The sequence below is a fragment of the Aplysia californica genome, unplaced genomic scaffold, assembly GCF_000002075.1.
Source record: "Aplysia californica isolate F4 #8 unplaced genomic scaffold, AplCal3.0 scaffold00274, whole genome shotgun sequence".
NCBI classification, from domain to species: Eukaryota; Metazoa; Mollusca; class Gastropoda; order Aplysiida; family Aplysiidae; genus Aplysia; species Aplysia californica.
This window is the reverse complement of record NW_004797544.1, coordinates 476,166-488,922: the sequence shown is the minus strand read 5'-3', so window position 1 is coordinate 488,922 and position 12,757 is coordinate 476,166. Positions and strand designations below refer to the sequence as shown.

The window sequence follows — 12,757 nt, the reverse complement described above, 5'->3', positions numbered from 1 at the left end:
GAGAGAGAGAGAGAGAGAGAGAGAGAGAGAGAGAGACAGAGAGAGACAGAGAGAGACAGACAGACAGACAGACAGACAGACAGAGAGAGAGAGACTTCTTTAACGAACGTGAACTAGTAACTGAGTTAATCATATAAAGCTAGTCCAATCTCTGTTCGCCCGATATTGTTATTATTCTGAGATCCCCACTTTGAATCAGGATCCGGCCGTATTGCCCATTCTCATTCTGCCTGCCACTCACAGAATGTAGGTTGAGAGGGGGGGGGAAGGGAGTGGCAAGTGCAGGTTACATTGATAAAGGGCCGAGTGCCAAAAGATAATTCAAGTGTCACACAATCGCTTCATCGGAATCTGCAAAGACAGCTGAAAATTGAACCTTTTTTTTACGAGAGACTCTCAAGGGCGGATGAGTTTAACAATATTCCGATGCTGTAATCAGTAAGATTCGTTTTGGAAACGTTTAAGAAAATTTGAAAGAACCCCCCCCCCCCCCCCAACGAATAAGAATCTCTAAGATATCTCATGAGCGTTTCTCTACCTACCCCGACATTGTTAGATTTATAGACAAAAGAAAGCATCTTGATAATTAAAAAAATATGGACTTCCAAAACCAGTTACCAAAGCTACCCGAAGATTCAGATAACGAACTTCTGGGATACTTTGTATAATGGAAAGACGAAAAGCTTTTTTACAAATTACACCGAAAGAAAAACCTACTCCAAAATGTTACACAAATTAAAGAAAAGAAACAAGTGCATGCAATTATTGGAAAAGGGTATTGCATGATGCAAACTGTTCGTAACTACTAACTTAAGTGGATTAATGTATTGGACAGAGTACACACGGAGAGTGGTGCCCTCTCTCACCTCTCATCCTCTACTCTTCCCTCTCCATTTCCCTCTTTTCCCTCTTTTCCCTCTTTTCCTTCTTTTCCCTTTCCCTCTCCCCCTTCCCTTTCCCCTCCTTTCCCCTCTCTTTTACTCTAGGATCGTGGCTTACAGCTGATGCCCCCCTCTCTTTTCATGAATGTAACACAAACCATTCTCCCACTATTCTTAAATTTAAGACCTCTAAACCGTCTGTGCACATGTTTAAAGACTGTTTCTTGTCGATGCGTATGTGTTCTAACTCTGACTCATCTTTGAAGTTTAAAGAATGCACTAAAATTCCAGACAACAGTTTGTTTAAAATCTGTAGACATTCATTTCCTACACCAAAGAGGAAAGCACCTCCTTGTTTCCTTTGGCACATAGACCAACATTGCATCAAAGGGAAGCAAAGCCGGAGACTTATGAGCCGAAGGATCTTTTTTACCTCACAAATTATTACTCAAACAAGAAAAGTTCGACGTTCCAATTTCTAATATAAAGTTGAAAATTGAGCTATCGTTTATAGAACGTTTTTGGCAGCAGCTAAAAGTAGACTATTATACTAGTTGGGAAATTCTACTCCGCAAACTTTCACCCACTTCTAGACCAGAGAGATTTTCGTTAGTAAGCTGTTGGTAAGAGAAAAAACGTGTTTCATTGTTTCATTCTTTTGATAAGTGTACTTATTAGGCTTTTCACTTGTTTTTTAAAATGATTTTGAACACATAACTCTTCCCTCCCCCCTCATCCACACGCACATACACACAAACACACACACAAACCCATAAAACACACACTGACACACACACACACACACACACATACAAATACACACAAACAAACACTCACACAAACCCATAAACACATACACACACACACACACACACACACACACACACACACACACTCTCTCTCTCTCTCTCTCTCTCTCTCACATACACACACACACACACACACACTCACGCACTCTCTCTCTCTTTCTCTCTCTCTCTCTCTCTCTCTCTCTCTCTCTCTCTCTCACTCAGCCACATATTCGCATACATATGCAAGCATGCGCACGATCGTGAATTTCAATACCATGTCAACGTTTTCTCACCTCAAAGCCGTGACATCGATGGAGATTACAAAAACTGGAAGAGCCAGGTTTTGCAAAGCTGCAGATTAAGATGTCCGATTTTTTAAAGCCGTTACAGATGAAGTTTGCTTTCGCCTCGACAGAAAATAGAATTAGGATCTCTCTCTCGCTCTCTCTCTCTCACTCTCTCTCTCTGTCTCTCTCTCCTTCTCCCCTCTATTTTTCTCCTTCTCTCCTGCTCTCTCATTCCTTCTCTCTCCTTCCCCCTTCTCTCTCCCTCTCTCACCTCTCTCTCTGTCTCTTTCTCCCACTGCCGCTCTCTCTCTCTCTCTGTCTGTCTCTATTTCCCCTTCTCTCTATTTCTCTCTCTTCCTCTCTCTGTCTCTGTCTCTCTCTAACTCTCTCTGTTTCTCTCTCTGTGTCTGTCTGACCCTCTCTTCACAAATATTGCAATACAGCAACAACAAAAATAATTAAAAAATGATTGCTTAAAAACATTAATGACACAAATCACGAAAGAAACCGACATCTCCCGTTTGCTGTCACATAATATCCAAAAGGGCCGTTGCTGGAAGGTATTGGGTTTTTCTCCCCCAGTTGCGTTTTAATGTGCCAGAGGTTTAATCCTGTGACAGGCCACACCATTCTTGTGATATTTTGCCGTTATTTGTAACGTTATAAGACCTGATTTTTGGCTCTGACGTAGACATATTATAATATTATGTCTCTCCAGTAACCCAGTTCAGTCCAAACTAGCGTCTGTGGTAGAACGGTTTTTTCAAGGTTGCCTATAAAAGGCATGAGTTCGATTCCCACATGAGTAGGTCTGTTGTATGAAATATGTCTATTCATCTGTTAGATTCATCTGTTAGATAGCACACCTTCATTCTTAGATTGTGCTGGCCTAACTGGCAGCGAAGAAGCAGCCCGCCTCTAAATTTTACCTCTAAACGTTTGTATTCAGTCAATTATACCATATAAGGTTGCAGACAGGTTTATGACGTCAATGTTTGGGTTTGAGGTCGCACTAGCCTCACATAGATAGAGAAAGAGTAAACAACAATAATAGTCGTGGTCTGCAAAAAGAAATCGCTATATTCGTTATCAAATAATAGATGGCTGTACGTAGCCCTCTATTTCCCTCCTCCTCCTTCCCATCCCAACTGATCTTTTTCCTCCTCCTGTTCATCATCATCGTCACCATCATCAGCCCAAACAGCTACTCTCTCTCTCTCTCTCTCTCTCTCTCTCTCTCTCTCTCTCTCTCTCTCTCTCTCTCGCTCTTTATGTCTATATATCTAACTTCACCCCCACCATCTTCTCCTCTTGTGTCCATGAAAAGAAGCGAAATTAATAACCCCATTTGTTGAGACCAGACGAATCGACGTTTTCGTTGCGTGAACTGAGTTCATTAGGTCATGAAACAAAAGATCGTATTGAAAAACCCGCGCACTCTTACTATCCCCATCTATTCTGAGCTAGGGCAAATCGACAATCAATGGACAAATTCCTCTGTCGTTGATTAAGTCTAGTTTATGGCCTTCTGCGGGCGAAGCACGAAAGTCATACAAGAGCCAGCGCAATTAATGGAGACTGCAGTACATCAAACTTTCTAACATCGTGGGGTCTTGTGAAAACATTAATGTTTTATTTTGATGAATGACTCGCATTATACGTCCTCACGAAATGACCTAATTGGTTGAATGTCCAAGAATGATAGATCATTGTAAGACACTAATTTACAAAACTGAAAAAAAGTAGAAAAAAGAGAAATTTTCCTATGGGAACGCAGTCAAGGCCAATGCTACTGAAATACGTTTTTGGTTCTTTTCTTTATAAATGCGTTTTTATTTCCAGTATCGCTATTTAGCTATGATTTGTCTTTCTTCCTTATTTAGCGATTATTCAAGTTTGAGAGAGAATGTGGGAATAATAGATAGATAGATAGATAGATAGATAGATAGATAGATAGATAGATAGATAGATAGATAGATAGATAGATAGATAGATAGATAGATAGATAGATAGAGGAGGTAGACAGAGAGAGGGAGAGATAGATAGATAGATGGATAGATTAATAAATGGATCCCTCTATTTATTAATAAATGGATAGATAAATTGCTAGTTAGCTAGCTAACTAGATGGATAGACAGGTCGACTAATAGATAGATAGATAGATAGATAGATAGATAGATAGATAGATAGATAGATAGATTGTTGATAGAAAGACAGACAGACAGATAGATAGGTAGACAGATAGATAGTAAGATAGACAGATAGATAGAGAGATAGATAGATAGATAGACAGATAAATAGATAGATAGATAGATAGATAGATAGATAGATAGATAGATAGATCAGAGGAGAGTGGGGCAGTTACGTACAGTGAAGGGAATCTGGGGTGCCGGAGAAGGTGATTGAGCTTAAATCGAATGGAATTAATTGAATCCTTAAATATCATATAATCGAGTCTGGCCTTTGAAATGAAATGAAAGTACACATGTATATTTTACGTCCCCATCGACATGATTTAGATCATATCGAAGGCGGGCTTCCGACTCTGCTTGTCAGGGCCAGTCTGGGCTGAGAGGGATGCAATATCCCATCAGATAGACAGAGATACTCAAGGCAAGTTTTCTCCTCACTCGAGAAAGGAGCTAGAGTTGCCTGCGTGCAATAGCGGAGCACGTAACCGCGACAGCACAGACACGGGCTCACTGGCTCTGTCAAGAACAAGGCAACCTGGATAACTGTAGAGTCGGATATAAATTTTATGGGATTTTGAAACTCGCCTCTAACTTTTGTTCAAACAAATTAGGATCGATGTCAATGTTAGGACTCGAACTGAAGCCGCTGGCATAATTCTCTGGAAAAGAGCTGCTATCGTTACTTCCTGGTTGTTGTTGTAAATCTGGATGTCTTTTCAGTTATGAACAGACATGAAGATTTAGTAGCATTAATGTGTCTCAAAACCTCAAGTTATTTTTTAGCCCATATGTTATTTCTTTGATAGTTGAACAGTCGATTCTCCTTTCCTGTCCAAGACAGTCTAAAATCAATTCTTGTCTCACCCGACGGATTTGACTTGAGGTTTTTATGACAAATGTCCGTAATAAAACTGAGATATACTGTGGTGAGATCGTTATTCGGTTGCCTTTGAAAGTTTTGCTGTTTTTCATGAAGCTGATATTTGGTTGGCTGCCTGGCTCGCTCTTTCCCTTTTACTCTTCTCAGTGTGGCTAAAGGCTAAAGCAGATGTTTGTATTTAGTGAATATCACAATTTAACACCCCCCCAAAAAAAACCCAAAAACAAACCAACCCCAAAACAACAACAACAACAAAAAACAATAACACGAAGAAGAAGAAGAAGAAGAAGAAGAAGAAGAAGAAGAAGAAGAAGAAGAAGAAGAAGAAGAAGAAGAAGAAGAAGAAGAAGAAGAAGAAGAAGAAGAAGAAGAAGAAGAAGAAGAAGAAGAAGAAGAAGAAGAAGAAGAAGAAGAAGAAGAAGAAGAAGAAGAAAAAGAAGAAGAAGAAGAAGAAGAAGAAGAAGAAGAAGAAGAAGAAGAAGAAGAAGAAGAAGAAGGAGAAAAGGAAGAAACTGACGAAGAAGAAGAAGAAGAAGAAGAAGAAGAAGAAGAAGAAGAAGAAGAAGAAGAAGAAGAGAGAACAACAACAACAACAACAACAACAATAATAATAATAATAATGATAATAATAATAATAATAATAATAATAATAATAATAATAATAATAATAATAATAATAATAATAATAATAATGATAATAATAAAAAAATAAAATAATAATAATAATCCATCAATACTATTACATGAATCTTTAAAAACATTCCAATTCGTACATTCAAAGCAACTTCTCAGGCTCTCCCTGTTTTGTTCACTGCAGATGGTGACAACTTTTTAAATTGGCTTTGAAGATTTTAATTTAGGTTTGTACTTTGGTAATAAAAGAGACATGCGATGGTCAGAGTTTCCTATTGGAGGTAGAGATATACATTTGTAGGCAGTAGAAACATTTACATAACAATGGTCAATATAATTAGATTAATACGCATAAATCACAACAGGGATAATAACATCTTATCTGATTGTCATCAAATCAACCAGCTGCACTAGCTTACAACTCGAAAGAGTCATGATACAAAGGCAAAGCAGACCACTCCAAACTTGGCTGGACGACGTAAAGAGTCTTCCAAAAGAATTGCATGTCAATTACAGAAGCCACCTATCTCGACCTTGACTGAAAATTACACCTCCCCTCAATATTTAACTATACAAGAGGGAGGATAAAGTGGCAACACAATTGCAATATCTAAACGGTTTCAGTCATAATTTAACAAAAACAAAACGATCATAGATGAATCATCATTTTAGTGTGCGGCAGATTGCCACTGACATCATAAACTCCCAACACTACGTTTCATAGAAAACTTGGTTAACACTTGCAAAATGCCTTGAAATTAAACACGGTACACATTATAATAATAATAATTATTATCGGCAGGGAAACACAAGCTTTATATTTCCAGGTATGATTTATATCACCAAAAGAAATATGAGAGCACTCAGCAAGGCACACCCTGTGAAAATATGTAGACTCGCAGCTGTGCACGAGATACATGTTTTATTTCCAGGGGGTAAAAAAGAAAGGGGGAGGGGGTGTTATCAATAGTCACACGTTGTTATAGTCTTTATTGCTCTTCACCTACATTGTTAGGTCCGGTCGGATACGGATGCCAAAAGCAGAATTCTTGGTTGCTGCTTGTATCTTGCTATTTCAGTTAGTTTTAATATGAAATTTAAGTTATTTGCAACACGATAATGTCAAATAAGTGCAGAAGATTAGAGGTGTAACAAGTGAGTAACAAACACAAATAAGTAGGAGGAAAGATACGGACGATAGATGTTTGATGGTAAACCACACCAGAGTACCCACCAACCGCTCACTACAACACAACCTTGCCTACACTGCCGATCAGATTTATTTGATACAGTCGAAGCCCATCAGACCTTCACAATGTGGGGCAGAAGCTACCACTTCAGCGCAAATCATTTATTTTTCAAGAAATCTTTCTGTTGGTTTGATTTTCCTGAACAAACTAAGAATATCTACCAAAACAACACATTGTACTAATAACTTACATCGCACCAAACCAACTTTAAAAATAAAAAAAGAATATTTTGGATAATGATAATCACTAATGTTGACAATGACAGAAATAACGCCCATAGGATATAGCAATTTCTGATAATAGAAATACTAAATTTGTCTTTTGTGTATTCACAGGTGCCCCCCCCCCTCTCCCCCGCCTCACCCCAAGCACATCAGAGATCTGATTGTACGTGCTGATTTTGCTTGACGAAGACATCTTTGGAGTGTGCTCCCATTGGGACCTCGTCTGTGATTCCCCGGAACGCCTCTCTATTGATTTTCTGAAGTGTTGTCAATATTTACACGATTATTGTCTCAAAATATAGTTCAAATTATTCTTCCACTTTCATGTGGAGTGGAAGTTGTACATGCTGACACAGCGCATAAGTGAAGACTACTCTATTCTAGTTTTTTGTCGGAAAAAGGTGTTATAATGCAGTAATGATGCTAATGGGTTAATACTTTGTGGATGCTGTAAAGGGATTTTTTTTCCTTTTTGTGCTTTGTGTTTCGGAGTTGTGAACAACAATATATCCGGTTTTGGAGAAAAGTTCACAAAAGGGCCGAACTAATTGTTTTCAGTCAAACCCCGGAAGCTTTCTCAAGGAGCTAGAAGCTGGTAAATGTGCGTGTTTGGCCGTACCTTTCTTTGGTAAATCATAGAAGATAAATGATGCCACTGTGATCTCCCAGTTGAGTGCAAAACGTATCACAATGAAATGAGTTATGTTTATAATTTCATAATAATTTTCAGCATTAAATCTTTGTTGACACCTTCTCTGTAAGTACACTTAAGAACAGTTCACAAGGTATTTTTCACCGTCATAGCTATTTTGTTAAGGGCCTATTTTAACATAGCGGCCTCTTTGGTGTAGCAGTTAGAGTTTTCAGTAAGTTCGTTTCCTTTACTGGGAGAGTTTTTAAATCGAGTATCTTCGTCTATTTCCTGGGATGTGTATCCTGCTCAGTCAAGGTTGACTCGGACAGGCACGGTCGAAGTAGCCTGCCTTCTAATTGATATTTTGCCAATGGGAGTTTAAAACATCTACGATTATCTAAACAGGATCAGGTAAACACAATAATACCATGCTAATGGTTGTCGATGATGTACAATTATATTGACATAATCATCCAGTCTGCCCTTTCTTCTCAGTTAGTTCTGTGACTTGCCTTAAGAAGCCTACCCCTAGCATTGTCTATTCTGGCTTTGGATAACGCCTACACTGTTATTTTTGTGTACCTTAGGTTGGTTTAAGAAAAAACCACTACTTTGTCTACGTAAGTACAAGTGCATACCATTCTGGGCAATATCGCCGACTTGTGAGTGCTTTGGTAATGTAAGAGATCGGTGGGGATCACCCGGGTCATGACAGGTATTATTAAATGCCCCGTTTGGAAATACAAGAAGGAGAGCGGTACGAACGTTTTAGCAAAAGAGGACACTGGCTTTAATAATATTGAAAGGCTGATAAGCACTGGGCTCCGAGCTCAGTCTTGCATAGCTATGGTTGGTGTCTGAAAAGCCAACTTTACTATCTACACAGTCGTGAGATCAGCTTCGTAATACAGTGTAACAGCCGGCGTTTTGCCCTTAAAGTTAATCACACCAAGAAGTGATGTTCAAATAATCCTTCGATTTTGTTTGTGACTCTCGTTCGAGATATATCTATCACCTTGGCTTATACAGTATTTATGAGATAAAGTGCGAATTTCTGTTCAGTTAAAAAATAATAAAAGTACTCAGAACAGTGCTTGTGGTCGTTAGATTTAGGTCAGCATTTGGTGTTCTTAAATGACGCTAATAACTTAAATATTTAATATAAGTAAAACACACACACACACATATATATATATATATATATATATATATATATATATATATAAGTAATATGGATGTATATATATTATATGTATAATATAAATATATATTATGCATATATATATATGTATGTGTATATATATATAATATATATATATTATAACCCTACACAGTATATTGTTAGAATGTTAGAATGATACTAATAATCATTGTTGGAAGCAAAACACTGCGTTAGTCCAAGTGTTGAGTGTACGAATGATTTTGTGAGTCAAGGGGAAAGTATGTCATAATTTCTTGAATGTGCCAACACTAATCAAATCGAGATTTTCAACTGTAGATATTACATCAGGAACTACCATCAACACTTACTGTGTGTGCGATTTTCAAAACTTGGAATTTATCTAATATTCCTGATAGGAGTTGTCTCTCTAAACAATGCAAACAACATTTTGTCCCTACTTATGTGAGTCACCGGAAAGTACTTCGGCGCTGCAAAGGCAGTGAATTGTGTTGCTGTAATTCATTCGGGATAATAATTCTTTAACACCCCCGAAGATCTATAACTTCTTCCAGTATGCCGTCGAACAAGAATTACCTACAAATCAACGACAGCATTTGCTGCAGGTTCAACCTCAGCGTCCGGAGTACGCCTCAGTCGGCTCTTGGACTATCGTTGGATGGTCACGGTGTCGTCAACAGCAACAGCGACAGCAGCAACAGCGCTGCTGATAGTAGTGGTGGAACGAGCAAGTACGCTACCAATCCAGCTGTCAGTGTCGGCAGCAGCAGCGGCAATGGCGTCGGTGGTGGTTACTATGGTTACGGGGGTGCCGACGCCCTGTACCTCCACGACAACAATTACTACTACCACCACATCTACCAGGATGACGTCTACTACATGGGCGCCAACGTCACCTGGGCGGATGTGCGTCAGATCACCGCCAACTTCACCGATGACGTCACTGTGTACTGTGATGTCAACAACACGCCCCAGGCGCACAACCTGAGTGACGTCAACTTCTCGATCGTGTCAGAAGTGGAGTATTTGGGCTGGTTTCTTGGAGACCGTTACATCAGCACAGCGGCTGTGGTGGTCCTGAGTATTCTCTACACTCTCATCTTTCTCAGTGGCGTCCTTGGCAACGTGTGTACATGTGTTGTCATCGCCAGGAATAGATTTTTGCACACGGCAACCAACTATTATCTCTTCAGTCTGGCTATCTCGGATGTGATGACGTTGATATTAGGTGAGTTGGCTTAACATTTGTATTCAACTTTCTGTCCGTTTCTGCATTCGTTTGCTCGTACATGTCTTTCCTTTTTATATCTTCACAGATCGGACATTTAAATAAAGGTTCCCACTCTTGCTTTTCTCTACTCTGCTTCTTCCCTAATCCGAAAAATGTGCGAAATTGCAACGCTTTAAAATTAATTTTAGAGGCAGGACCTTCGAATTTAACGTCAATTACCGATTGGACCAAGCCAATAGGGAAGATACGTGTAAAATATATTTCTCAAGAATACAACATCGGGCCGAGCTGAGTTTCGAAACATCCGAATACGCGTGCCCGGTAACCTGTTATCCTAATATCTTCATAGACAAAATCTGCTTTTTTAAAAACTGACTTGTTCTAAAATATCAAAATTCAAAAAGAGTGCGTTTCCTCTATGGTGCGTGTCTTACGATCCTGCCTTCATTTACCTTCTTACCTTCCCCTGTCTTTCTCCATTTCGACGCAACTCTTCCAGTGCCACCCAACGATGTATCATTGCCTTTGTTTTCACCACATGGCTGTGTGCTGACATATCACGGCACAAAAAGGGTTGCTCGTTTGACTTGCATATTGAGCTTTGTAAAGCCAGAGGATTTCTTGACATGGATAAACTGTCTGAAGTTTGCGAGATCTCCTCCATCATTAGGAAATTCCAACTGGATGGGAGGGATTTGGGGGGGGGGGGAGGGAAAGGTTTGATTTGCTGGACAGAGCTTCGTAAAAGTATGGTTTTGACCTTTTACTTTGGATAAGGCGTTGCGGAGAGCATGTCATTGGATGGCTGGTACTCTCATACATTGGGTTCGCTTTCCATCCTATAACGCTGTTGCCTGTCTGTTGTCTTTCTTTTAAGAGTTATCTGTGTAAAATATTTTTCTGTAAAACATTGCCTTCCTCTCAAAACGGTTGACAAATTCTGTTGGCATGAACCTAAATTACTCGTATTATTTCTGTGTTGAAAAGTGACAAAATGCCGGGTGATCTTTTCTTCCTTTTAGCTTGGTTTTGCCAAGGTTGCATGCTAAAAAATACCGCTTTGTGTTTATTAATCTTTTACTTTAAACCTGTGAACAGCGTTGTTTACTATGTTTTTCTCGGCAGCCATCCAAAAATCTTTGGCAGATTCCAATGCTTTCAACAAGCTCTGAGACATGAGTCGAATGCATTATGCTCTGTTTATTTGCACATTGCACGCCAATGGTGAAGGCATATTTTTGAGTGAAAGAGGAACGACAGATATGTATAACCGAGACGGGACAGATAAGTTGCTAATGGCGCGCGGAGGGAAAAGACGATACACCAGCTTTTATTCGTCTCAACTCTCCACACATCCTTATCTTTCCTCTTTCTGACGAAATTGGATGATTGTATGTCCTCCCCTCCACCTGTTCTCTCTTATAAAAACGAATAAATCTGTCCCCACATGGACCGCTCGGTAATAAAAACAAACCGGAAAAGACATGCAGTTTCTGGGGCAAGTGAATGATCACAAAGACCTTGAACATCTCGCTCTCATTGCAAAATTGAATGCATTTGAGAACAGAGGTAGACACAGAGAAATTTGCATGGAGAGCCAAAACAGATGGACGACGGGTAATGAGCAGGATGCTGTAACATATTTTAAAAGCATTCAATCAAATAAATGAATTGAGAACCTATGATGGCCTATGCCTGTTGCACATCTGGCACTTGATGATGATGATGATGATGATCTTACCCGTAATGTTATTCAACGTCTCCTCAACCTCTTGTAAATCTGTACACCATAATGCCTACAATTCCAGTTTGAGAACAAGTTAAAAGAAAGCTATATGAACTCTGCCAAAATAAAGTACAAATCGTATAAAAATGTAAAAGCCAAATCAACTTTTAAAAGTTGATTCAGCCCCCCCCCCAAAAAAAAAAATAAATTAAAAATTAAATAAAAATTGAAACCCTCAAAACACACACTAAACCTTACAAATGTATATTGCACGTTGCATGACTTAATTAGGCACAGTAGGAGCCGAAACGTTCTATTTCCTCCATCAAAACAGTTCCATTACTCGTTTCCCCCATTCCTCTTTAAATAGCTTTCCTGAAATGTCTCTTTTGTTTAGTCTTTGTGGAATAATGAAGCTGTATGAGTGTTCTTTAAACAACTGTCACGGAGTATCCAACCTTTAGTGAGCCAACTAGGTGACGTTATTCTATTCTTAGTTCAGAGCCATTAATTTACGTCACGCAACGCGCTAAGCTTACTGAGTCCTGTTTTAACTCCTGTTTTCATGTCCTGGGGTATTTTGAGGTACTGAGAAGCTATTCGTTTCCCCCGACACCATCAAGTTATCTACGATGTATTTCCGACCCCAGCGTGAGATCGGGGGGTTCTGCTACCACAAAATTGACATAATTTCAGAACATCTTCAGTCTCAAGTTTTGGTCATTACTGGAACAGGATATTGGATTGCAATGTTAAGATAAGATACGATAAGGTAAGATAAGATAAGATAAGATAAGAAAAGATGAGATACACCTTTATTGTCCAGATCCTGGCATATATACACCCCC

At 39.1% G+C, this 12,757-nt stretch overlaps 1 protein-coding gene across 1 annotated transcript in view; it reads left to right on the top strand.

The window, feature by feature from the left end:
* LOC101851958 (pyrokinin-1 receptor) overlaps window positions 1-12,757 on the top strand; it is a gene marked incomplete in the record, with an annotated part of 298,445 nt that overhangs the window by 120,388 nt on the left and 165,300 nt on the right. The window contains 2 exon segments of the mRNA XM_013084134.2: window positions 7,263-8,183; window positions 9,271-10,180. Coding sequence (XP_012939588.1) covers window positions 9,508-10,180 — 673 coding nt within the window.